At 37.3% G+C, this 12,467-nt stretch overlaps 1 protein-coding gene across 1 annotated transcript; it reads right to left on the bottom strand.

Moving 5' to 3' along the window:
• Nucleotides 1–1,111: 1,111 nt before the first annotated feature.
• rpn1 (ribophorin I) lies at nucleotides 1,112–8,981 on the bottom strand. Its single transcript, XM_058791351.1, has 10 exons — nucleotides 8,587–8,981; nucleotides 7,332–7,396; nucleotides 6,587–6,893; nucleotides 5,390–5,599; nucleotides 5,041–5,233; nucleotides 4,859–4,958; nucleotides 4,603–4,741; nucleotides 2,947–3,066; nucleotides 2,613–2,858; nucleotides 1,112–2,001 (listed from the first exon to the last, which is right to left on the bottom strand). Exons 1-10 carry the CDS (start codon nucleotides 8,818–8,820, stop codon nucleotides 1,819–1,821), a joined length of 1,797 nt encoding a protein of 598 aa, XP_058647334.1. The 5' UTR covers nucleotides 8,821–8,981; the 3' UTR covers nucleotides 1,112–1,818.
• Between the last annotated feature and the right edge of the window lie 3,486 nt (nucleotides 8,982–12,467).

Genomic DNA, 12,467 nt, shown 5'->3' with positions numbered 1-12,467 from the left:
TCAGAATGATTATTGTACAGAATATACAATATGTCTGCGTTATCATGGAGACGAGAATGGCTCTTGTTATTTCGCCACAGGAAATGGCCCTGCGCTGACCAGTGATTTGACCTCAGGTTGGCCTCTGCCAGCTTTGTGGGTCTGGCTGAGAATTGGATACTGGACATGATGAACAAGTCCTGCACAGAAGCACCTCTAGTAAAGTTGGCCATACTATGCAGATTACGTTAGCAATGAAGGAGAACTGGCCATTCTGTTTTTATATCAATATTATTTTTAGCATCTCTGCCCATATATGCAGTGATCAAACCCAATGTTTTGCTACTAACAGCTGTGTAATGACATATTGATTTTTTGGGCATAGCTGTCTTTTTTATCCCTTACTTATTCCAAAAGAAAGGTTAAAATGTTAACTACGACATAGCTCATGGTTTAGATTTAGGTTGAGATAGCTTGAGGTTGTTCTCAGTATGTAAAGAATAACAGTGCCCTCCTGTGGTCATGACATGCAAACTCATTAATGGGAGGCTCATACAGGTTGCAGTGCTGTTTTGTTGTTGATTTACCAGCAGACCACACCATATGAACTATAAATATACACCAAAAAGCAAGAACGTTTTGACTTTATGCTGTGTTACGGTTTGGGCATGTGCAAATTCTAAACAGACCAGATTTGTTATTGTCAGCCTTTTGCTAAAAAGGGGTTTATTACACAGTTGTGTGTGTGTGTGTGTGTGTGTGCGCATCTATAGAGAAAGATCCTCTGACAATGCAGCAGCAATATTTAAAACCAGTAATTAAAATATTGTGCCTTGTCTATTATAAAATATAAACAACCAAAAAAACCTTCTTGATACGCTGTGTTGCAAAATACTCAAATGTCAATTTCTTACATCCGAAACAATTATTAATGCTTGTAGTTTTTCCTTAAGAACAAGACACATCTCAAATATATTATGGAAAAAAATAAAAATATGTAAACTATGAATTTAGTAATTAAGCTGAACTACTTTAAGTTAGATTAAATATCAGGTATCTTAGGTCTTAAATATTTTAAGGTAAAAAGATCTTAATTTGAAAACAGACAAAAAATAAAAATAACATTATAGGCCTGGTTTCACACACCTTATTTATTCACGGAATGAAAATGATTTACCAGCAAAATCTGTCACATTTACCCTTGGTGTACAAAAATCAATGTCATTCACTGTAGAAATCGAATGCATCATTTATAAAAAATGAAAATCATACAAAAATGAGAGAGAAAAAAATAAACTGCAATAGAAAATTTCACAAACATGAGCATATCAGTGGCAACCATTTCAGCATCTGCTGTTCCATGCTTATGTTTTAGGACAGGGCAGATAATTTTCTATTCTTTCATTTTTTTTGGAAACAATAAGTGCAAAGGTGTTTTTTTTTAGGTGATGTTGTAGAGCTAATTTCAATTCATACCCGAAATACTCAAAAACTGCAAATGAATATTAAAAAGGAACCAGTCTGCTGGATTGCGTGAATGAAGACTGCATTTGACATTCAGAAACCTGAAACTTAAAAAAAAAAAATAATTCTGCATCCGAGTACACACACAAAACCCTCTTCCAAATCACACACATTCAGCAACACAAAACAACATGCACATCCTGCAAAAATCACTTTCACGTCCTATGAAGGCACAAACATGATGTTCACAGAATGATGCATATTGTTTGTGAGTGTACACTATCATCTGTCAGTCCAGTCTGAGTGTGGGTGACGGTTTCTGAGGGCGGTGGCTGTTTCATGGCCCGGCTGAAGACTGGACATCTGATGTTTGATTTACAAGGCATCCAGAAGGCTGTCGATACGGCTGACCAGCTCTTGCCTCTTGCCTGTCAGGGTTTTATCCGAGTCGATGTAGGTGTCCTTCTTCACTTTTCCGGCCACCAGGCGTTCGGCCTCCTGACAGGATCGGCACACCAGATCCTTCAGCTGGTTGTCCAACTTCTGTATCTCGCCAACCTGCAGACAGAGAAACAGAAACGTATAGAAAAATCCAGCTTAAAGGGACAGTTCACCCAAAAAAGAAAATTCAATCATTAATTACTCGCCCTCATGGAACACAAATTAAGATATTTTGATGAACTCCGAGAGCTTTCTGACCCTCCATAGACAGCAAGGGAATTACCACGCTGTGGTTCAACCTTAATTTAATGAAGCTACGAGAATGCTTTTTGTGCAAAGTTGAAGATAATAATATCGTCGTTATTCAACAATTTCTTCTCTTCGTCGTGGTACTCTTGTGAGTGCGCAATGAAGACACTTGTTGAAGAAAGTTATCTTTGTTTTCTTTGCACACAAAAAGCATTCTCATAGCCTCATAAAATTAAGGCTGAACTACTGATGTCACATGGAAAATTTGAAGAATGGGCCTTGAACGTGGTAGTTGCGTCAGAAAAGCTCTTTTGATTTCATTACAAATATCTTAATTTGTGTTTTCCGAAGATGAACGAATGTCTTGGAACGACACTAGGGTGAGTAATTAATGGCAGAATTGTCATTTTTAGGTGAACTATCCCTATAAGAATTTTGAAATATGGTAAAAGATGGGTTTTAGAAGAGATTGACTCTACTTTTTCGGCCAGATCGGAGCCCTCTGCTTTGAGACGGACTTGTAATGCATTGATGTCATTGGTTAGGGTGCGGTGTTCAGCCTCCAGGGTCTTGCGGCCGCTATTCAATGCTCCGGTGTCGCGCGTCTGCTTGTAGCGGTTCACAACTTCATCCATGTGGCGGTACAGACCGAGACGCTTGTTCACCAGAGTCAAGACCTGCTCGGTGATGGAGGCCACCTTCATGCGCACCTCTGCTGCTGGATCCTAACGGAGGAAATGAGGAAACGACAGCTTAGATGATAACGTGACACCTTCACAGTCACTTCAACAATACTGTGTGCTCCAGACGCACCTTGGTGATGGAGAAGTCGAGGCGCACGTAGATGATGACAGTGAAGAAGAGGATGTAGAACGCTCCCACCACTAACAAAGGCTCCTGCAGCATCAGGATCTTATTAAAGTTGTAGTGAACCTAATGAGAAACACAGTTAATACTCACGTTTGGGGTAACTCGACTGATTCACTTTTTGAACAAGCACACTTTAGCTGCTCAGCAAATGCACCTGTACTGTAGAAGCAGAGCAGAACTGGCATTAATGATTAAAAAAAACAATGGGCTTCAATCATGAAACACGAGCAGAACGAATTTGTGTAAATCGTTCGTAAAACCGTTCTGACGTAAACTTTTGAATTCATGAAAATGTTCGTATTTTCAAAATGTTAGTTGGTAAGGAAGAACTGTACCATGTGTAAAACATTACGTGTTCTTTTTCGCAAATTGATGACACTGCATTTTGTCACAAGTTTGTTTACCCTGTATTTTTATTTTAGCTGAGAGTTGAAAATGGTTCAACTTTGGGTAAAAAAAAAAAGCACTCGTCACGGTCACATTTTACCTAGCCATCCAATCAATGGAGGAGGGGCGGGGCAAATACTACACCAACCAACCATCCGACAAGTACAAGAACTGAACAAGTTAATATTGCTCCATTGTTATATTCAGTAATATGTTACTACTGTGGACCAAAGCGTTCAAGCGCCACCATCTGGCCATTTTCAGAAGAGCACCTGACATTTTTTCAGCTGGCTAAAAACTCTTTGGTGGACACTTATGTTAGGCATATGGCCTATTAGTCTTTTTTTGCATTTATGCAATATACTGGAGGCAAAACAGAAGTGAGTCCAGAAGATTCCACTGCGTTTCTGGACACACAACTTCATAGGCAGGGATTACGCTAATTGTGAATGAGTATGCACATGCACCCCATTTACAAATGACTGGAATTCATTTACATTCACATGACGTTAAACTGTCAACTCTGATAATTATAGAGCGTTTGAAGGATAGTTTTCGGGAAAGTTTGTTTTACGGGGAAATTACTCCTCAAATTTCCTGAATGAGGCTCAATGTTTCTACATGTACAGTGAAATAACCTGTTGCAGCTGCTCAGCTTTTTGTTTAGAAATTGAAGTATATGCCCAGCACCTTCTGTACACTGAATTAAAGTGTCCAAACAATACTGTATTATAATTTAACAAAAAGTAGGTTTATGGATATCTTTTATTGCGTAAAAGCAGAAAGGAAATGCAAGAGTAAAAATATTTAAGATATAAGAAATTTAAACAGAGTTTAGAAAATAAATAATTCCTTGTTACTCTAATAATTCAATATTAAAAGGAAGAAAAACATGTTTTTAAGTTAACAAAAATAAATTTAAAACCATTTAGTTTATATTTAAAAATGCAGTTAAATAGAGCATTTAAATGGGATTTGTAACATTTAATTTACAAATTGTACTTTTTATTTTTAAGTTAGTAATTTCTACTATTTTAGAAATTAAGTTCTCTATACATATCTAGATTACACAGTAGAAAAAAAAAAAAAAAAAGCTAAAATGTTCAGTTGATATTTTCTCTGCACTGCTTCGAACAGTACAAGAACAGGACAGGATTGAGGAAGACTATGCTTTACAGAGGTTCTGTGTCCCTGTTGCAAGTCTTAGCTTACCACAACGTCCTGAATGTGCTGCTCCACCAGATTGTTCTTGGTGGCCACCAACACAGGTCTGCCAAAGGTGTCCAGGTAAGTGTAATGCAGCTCGTCCTGACTGCGGGTGATGGGGTAGGGAGTTTCCATGTGGATATTTCTGGGGAGAACACAGTAGTGAAGAGAAAATAAAAAAAAAAAAAAAAAAAAAATTCACCAAATCAAACTTAATGATGATTTTGAGGTTTGCTCATGCTAATGTATATCAAATGCTCACCTGGCTCCTTCAGGAAGGATCAGTTTCACAGTTAGTTGGTCAATAACCTGGTCATCATATACATGATCAACCAGACGCATTTTCAGAGCATACTGATCTCCTAAAGGACAAAAGGATGTGACATTATGAGTTTAAATCAATAGAAAATATTTTAATCTGTCAACTTGATACCAGACACCCACCCAGATTGTAGAGATATTCATAGCTGGGAAGATTATAACCAATGTAGTAATGTGTTTTCCAGCCACCGAACAGCGGGAAACGGGGACGGATTTCAACCTCTACGGAATCATCTAGAACTTGGAGGTGAGATGTGGAGATGTTCCCGATCTCATCACGGTAATACACATCTTGAGCAGAAGCTGGGAGGATGGTCTGCAAGAAGAAATAAAACCAGCCGATTTAAAGCTTCATATAATATTTACTTGCTTTTTAGAGTTAGCTGAGCCAGTATGTTGGATCAGCTATCATTTTGCTAAATACTAACGAGTTCAAAAAATTCATACAAATAGGAAGAGAGAGTTAAGACACCTTGAAAGATTTGACTGATGAAATGCCGCTATCAGACTGTCTCTGGTAGTCATAGCGGGAAAAAGGCCCCTTCAGGTAAGCACCGGTGTGTCTCAGGTCGATGGTTTCCTCCACAGCGATGTTGCCCCAGTGAGAGACCTCGATGGTGCGAGTGATGCTGCTGATGGTGAGGAAAGGCGTGTTGTTCTCATAGTGGATCTTCATGGCATCCTACAAACCAACAGTTTTCAAAAAGTTATACACTTCCATTTCAAAATATGGGGTCAGTAAGTTTATTTTTTGCTTTTGGAAAAAAAAAAAAAAAAAAAAATTATACTTTTATCAAATCACACATTAAATTGGTCAAAAGTGACAGTAAACACATTTATAATATTACAAAAAAAATTATATTTCAAAATCATGGTTTCCACAAAAATATTAACCAGCACAACTATTTTCAACATTGATAAGACATGTTTCTTTCTTGAGGATTTCAGAAGGATCATGTGACACTAAAGACTGAAGTAATGATGCTGAAAATTCAGCTTTACTTCACAGAAATAAATTGCATTAAAAAAAAAAAAATAGTAATAATAATAATAATAAATTCCACTCTGCTGTCTGAGTGTGCTGGGCTTATTTATATCAGAGTGAGCAAAAACAAAAAAATATAACACTGTATTTTATAATTTTATATTTTCACACAGACTGATTCTCAATAATATGCGTTCTAGTCTGTTTTTGTGGACTTTGTCAACGCCATTGTCAAAAAACCTGCATAATTTTCAAAATATTACTTTCGTTGTGTCATTTAATGTAGTTTTAAGAGTTTTTCAGGCGAGAACGTAGTTGTTTAAAACTCAAATCTGCAGTTTACTTATAAAGATAGCGGCTATTTGAAAATTTGCAATGCCGATTTCAGAGCTCCATGCGATCACCGGGCGCTCAGTGCTCATGTATCCGCTTAGAGCAGCCTTAGCTTGGCTAGTCGAATCATACCGTACTGTACTGTACTGACCCATACCACTCGGTGGAAATGAGCCATAAATGAGCCTTTGTGAGCAGAGAAGAAAAATATGACTGACACCAAACTTTTTTTGTATGCAAAACCAGAACTGAGGAAATGCCGTAAAAGAATTTCATAATTACCAGGTAATGTCAATATTATCAGTTTAACGTATATTACAGTACAACACAGTGATTGTTGTAGTCAGTCACCTGGCTGAAGGGAGGAACATCTTTGAACGGTCCATACTCAACGGTCTCGTCGCTCTTGGAGGGGTTGCCCAGCTTGGTATAGCTCTCCACGGTTTTGGAGGCCAGGCGAACGCGGGTGGTCTGGGAGCGGGTGGGGTATGGAGAATACAGGTAGTGGTTCCCCTGGAAGACCACCAGCTGTCGCTCGGCCTGAGTGATGTGGGAGGGGAAGGGCTTCAGCACGTGACTGAACACCGTCTCAACCTTCACCCGCAGTTTAGCACCCGGAGCAAGAGACGACGGTAACTGTGCCTCGAAGAATTTACCACTGAAGGAAGGGAAAACAAAAAAGTTTGAGCTGTAAATAATATACACACATCTCCAAGAAAAGGAAACATGTTATAAACACAAAGAGAAGCGTGTCTTGTAGTCTAAACCACAAAACACTAAATCTGATGCTTACAAACCACTTCTATATGCATTTTAAAACTGCATTCAAATTAGGGCTGCATGATTAATGGATTTTTAATTATGATCACGATCACAAAGATTTTAAATTCCCCAATCAGAGCTCCTTTCTTAAAAGGACACATTTTGAAATGAGACCAACTATAAAATGAGCAATTGTGATTACTAATTGCGATTTATAATTTTTGAGCAAAATAGATGTGATTATCAGTTTAACCATTATCGTGCAGCCCTAATTCAAATCATTTTTTTCTGGCACACTGGACAGTCTAATACTAATAGTTTCCTCAGTGTTTACCTCTGTCCATGGACAGTTGTCTCTTTCAGCACCAGGCTTTCATCTTCCTCTTCCTCCCCCTTCACCTGGTAAAGATAAAACTTGTCTTATAACCAGAACAATTTCTTAATATGCAGTGTAATGTAAAACAAACAAACAAACAAAAAAAAAAACAGGCAGATCCATAACCCCAAATTAAGTTTAAGCTTAAATACAAGCCATTTGCCTACAGGTCAAAGTCAACTACCAGCAAATGAGCGCTTGATGTGTGACCCTGGACCACAAAACCAGTCTTAAGTCTCTGGGGTATATTTGTAACAATAGCCAACAATACATTGCATGGGTCAAATTTATTGATTTTTATTTTATGCCAAAAATCGTTAGGACATTAAATAAAGATCATGTTCCATGAAGATATTTAGTAAATTTCTTACCGTAAATATATCAAAACTTCATTTTTGATCAGTAAAATGCAATGCTAAGAACTTCATTTGGACAACTTTAAAGGCGATTTTCTCAATATTTTGATTTTTTTGCACCCTCAGATTTTCAAATAGTTGTATCTCGGACAAATTTTGTCCTATCATAACAAACCATACATCAATGGAAAGCTTATTTATTCAGCTTTCAGATGATGTATAAATCCTTATACATGTGGTCCAGTGTCACATATGTGGATTCAGTGCTTGTCAAACACATAGCTGATCATGTACACTTTTAAACACGAGAAACCAACGTTTTTATTAAAAGCAAGAAAAACAAATGACCCTGGCTACGTGTTTTTGTATAATATATCAGTAGTGATACAGCACGGAAGTGAACTGTGCATCCAGAGCTTACGTGTCACGCTGGCACTGACAGAGCAAACCGGAAGTGCTCTGAACATCCACTGCTAAAGCTAACTACTACATAAAACACCCCAATAACGCCAAGTGCATCATATCAGAACTCATTTAAAGTACTTATTTGAACGACCATTACATCTTAACTACGCCAATTAAGCTTTTCTTTTGCCAAAACAAGTGCAAACGTACACATTAAGCAAGATTATGTAGCTAGCTCAGGCTCCAATATTTGAAAAGTTGCACTACCTATTGTCTCTACAATTCAGAAATAATTTCTCAGGATGAGTAAACTGTGTAAAGGAAATGTTAAAGCACAATTTAAAATCGAGTCAATCATTTTTAAGTGAGATCTATAAAAGAGGCTCCTGCATCACCCACTCCTGGCTCTTTACAGATGCGTTTATTATGTAACTTAACGTGAATTTACTCACAGATGCACCGATGAAAGCCAGGTGCGGCGCGAGCTCGGCCTCCAGCGCGAGCGTGAAGCCGTTGACTCGCGAGGCTCCGTGATTCGCGAGCTGGATCTCCGCCGTGATCTTCGCGAGGTGAGAGCTCAGGTCCAGCGTGCGCTTCACGTCTTCATTCACCAGCCCCTCCGCGCACAGCGACGCGCGGATAAAACACGCGATTAGCGCAAAACTCACCGCTCCGGCGCGCCACATGCTCTGGTGCTTATATGTTAGGATTTGGAGGCGAATAAATGTAATCAGTCCTGCCTAAAGTCCGTGTTTGCGCGTGCAGTGAGGCCTCGCGCTGCAGAAGCTGCTCCTGAAGGATGACGCTTCATTCATTCCCTCCTGAGTGACGTCACCAACATGGCGGACAACGAACAATGCAAAAAAAAAAAAAAACACCTTTCAAAGTAACAAGTGCACTAATATTTTTCTTGCTGCGATACACTCAAAAGCTTGTGGTAAACAGTGTTGGGGAGTAACTTACATGTAACGGAATTACGTAATTTAATTACAAAAAAATAAAAATAATAAATTACAGTTATTATAGAAAATGTTAACGATCACAAAAGGAGTTACATCTGAACATTTTCAAACACATATATGATTGATTTCTTTCCCAAATTGCATTGACTGCTTTAACATATGAGACAGCAATGTTTCAGGAGTTTAGGACACTTGCTTATTCGATAACTGTTTTATTTCCTATTTGGGTTTATGTATTTATGTTTTAAGCAGAGGTGGGTAGAGTACGGAGCCCCTAAAGGGACATTGGCAAAAAAAAAAAAAAAGATACCTATCACGTGCGCACGAGATACTAACGCGTGCGCACGAGATACTAACGCGTGCGCACGAGAAACTAACGCGTGCGCACGAGATACTAACGCGTGCGCACGAGAAACTATCGCGTGCGCAAGAGATACTATAGTTACAGTTTCCGGTTGCATCACTTCTGCCATCTTACACAGAAGAAAACAAGAGCATGCATGTGCATGAATTAGCCTAATTGAGATCTATTTTGGCCTTCAATACTAAAACATTGTGTCTGTTCTTGCATTCGGACACAGATAAATCATCACTGAACAGCATAAGAACGGCTTTTTCTCTCAGGCTATATTCCACCTGAGCAATAACTAACATCTCAGGACTGTCCATCTGTACATAACTTCTCAAAACTTTTCATCTGTAAAATAGCACATTCATAATTCTTTCTATTTTCTCTATAGGCCTATGTTGTACATAACCTAAAACATCTGCACATTCATAATTCTATTTTATCTATAGTTTTATTACCATAGTTATTGTTTTTTAATGCATTGTCTATTCTGTTTATTATTAGCCTTATATTTCACTCTATTACCTTAAATTATATGCATGACTACACTCTCTCTGTACTTTCTCCACTGGATGCTCCTGTCACCAAGACGAATTTCTTGTGTTTTGTGCGTGTAAACACACTTGACAATAAAGCTCTTTCTGATTCTGACATTTAAAACGCATTTTGAGGTCTGGAAGGATTGGTAGCTACAGTATAAAAGCTCAAATTTTAGATTTCGATATGGCAATAGCCTATTGTCCCACATAAAACTTTAATAGCCAGTCAAATATGTATATAATCGAAAGCGATTAATTTATTTTTGATAATTATTACTTTACTTCAGTTTGGTTTTCAATAACTGCTGTTAGTTTCGTTTCATTTTCGTTTTTATTTCTTTGACATTTCTTTGACATTTCTTTCTTTCTTGATAAATAAATGCCTTTATTTTCGTTAAATACAGTTCCTAATATAACATTTTACCGTTTAAATATGTATACGATATTTCATTTACTTCTAAAATGCTTGTTAAACGAGTTTAAATGTAATAAATATTGTATTCATGTTTAAACAGTAAAATATGTTGTATTAAGAACTGTATTTAACGGAAATAAAGGCATGCAGGCAAATAAAGAAAGAAAGAAATCTCAAAATAAATGAAAACTAAAATGAAACACAGTTATTGAAAGCCTATAACTACAATAAAGTAATAATTCTAAAAATGAATGTGACGAACATTCTAAAATGAGTAAAATGATATAAAAATAAAATATATATAATATAAAAAATTATATATGACTTGTTGGAATCAGACAAAAATGACTGAGCTACAGCCGTTTGAAGGCAATAGAGGCGGGCAGCAGATCTGATTTTGAGAAAAATCGAGTTAAAGATTACAAAGCAAAATCACCAAGCAACGTTGCATATTTTCCTCCAATTCTTTTCTTAATAATAATGACTATATATTTATCAATCACAATATAGCTATTTTTTTATCTTTGTTATTCAATATAAGAACAAATATGCAAATAAACGGTAGTTTAATCAAGAGCATGCAAGTGATTCCACATTTTCTTTTTATGTATGATTAATATTGAGACAGATCTATATTAAGACCTACTGTAATGCATAGATCAATACGCAATAATTGTACTTTATAAGGGAGATCGCGACTCGAGGAAAGGCACTCGCTTTGCAAATGTCAGCCGATCGTATTGTTTTCGTCAGCATATGTTTGAAAATCTTAAGACATGTTATATTAGGAACTGTATTTAACGAAAATAAAGGCATTTATTTATCAAGAAAGAAAGAAAATGTCAAAGAAATGTCAAAGAAATAAAAACGAAAATGAAACGAAACTAACAGCAGTTATTGAAAACCAAACTGAAGTAAAGTAATAATTATCAAAAATAAATTAATCGCTTTCGATTATATACATATTTGACTGGCTATTAAAGTTTTATGTGGGACAATAGGCTATTGCCATATCGAAATCTAAAATTTGAGCTTTTATACTGTAGCTACCAATCCTTCCAGACCTCAAAATGCGTTTTAAATGTCAGAATCAGAAAGAGCTTTATTGTCAAGTGTGTTTACACGCACAAAAACACAAGAAATTGTCTTGGTGACAGGAGCATCCAGTGGAGAAAGTACAGAGAGAGTGTAGTCATGCATATAATTTAAGGTAATAGAGTGAAATATAAGGCTAATAATAAACAGAATAGACAATGCATTAAAAAACAATAACTATGGTAATAAAACTATAGATAAAATAGAATTATGAATGTGCAGATGTTTTAGGTTATGTACAACATAGGCCTATAGAGAAAATAGAAAGAATTATGAATGTGCTATTTTACAGATGAAAAGTTTTGAGAAGTTATGTACAGATGGACAGTCCTGAGATGTTAGTTATTGCTCAGGTGGAATATAGCCTGAGAGAAAAGCCGTTCTTATGCTGTTCAGTGATGATTTATCTGTGTCCGAATGCAAGAACAGACACAATGTTTTAGTATTGAAGGCCAAAATAGATCTCAATTAGGCTAATTCATGCACATGCATGCTCTTGTTTTCTTCTGTGTAAGATGGCAGAAGTGATGCAACCGAAACTGTAACTATAGTATCTCTTGCGCACGCGATAGTTTCTCGTGCGACGCGATAGTTTCTCGTGCGCACGCGATAGTTTCTCGCGCGCACGCGATAGTATCTGGTGCGCACGCGATAGTTTCTCGCGGCGCACGCGTTAGTATCTCGTGCGCACGCGATAGTTTCTCGTGCGACGCGATAGTTTCTCGCGGCGCACGCGATAGTTTCTCGTGCGACGCGATAGTTTCTCGTGCGCACGCGATAGGTTTCTCGTGCGACGCGATAGTTTCTCGTGGCGCACGCTGCTAGTATCTCGTATGCACGCGATAGGTATCTTTTTTTTTTTTTGCCAATGTCCCTTTAGGGGCTCCGTAGTAGAGTACCCAAAAACTGTACTCAAGTAAAAGTAAAAGTACTTGAAGAAATATTTACTCAAGTAAAAGTAAAAGTAATAGTC

The sequence above is a fragment of the Onychostoma macrolepis genome, chromosome 11 (assembly GCF_012432095.1).
Source record: "Onychostoma macrolepis isolate SWU-2019 chromosome 11, ASM1243209v1, whole genome shotgun sequence".
Lineage (NCBI taxonomy): Eukaryota > Metazoa > Chordata > Actinopteri > Cypriniformes > Cyprinidae > Onychostoma > Onychostoma macrolepis.
This window is presented reverse-complemented; position numbering and strand designations above follow the sequence as displayed.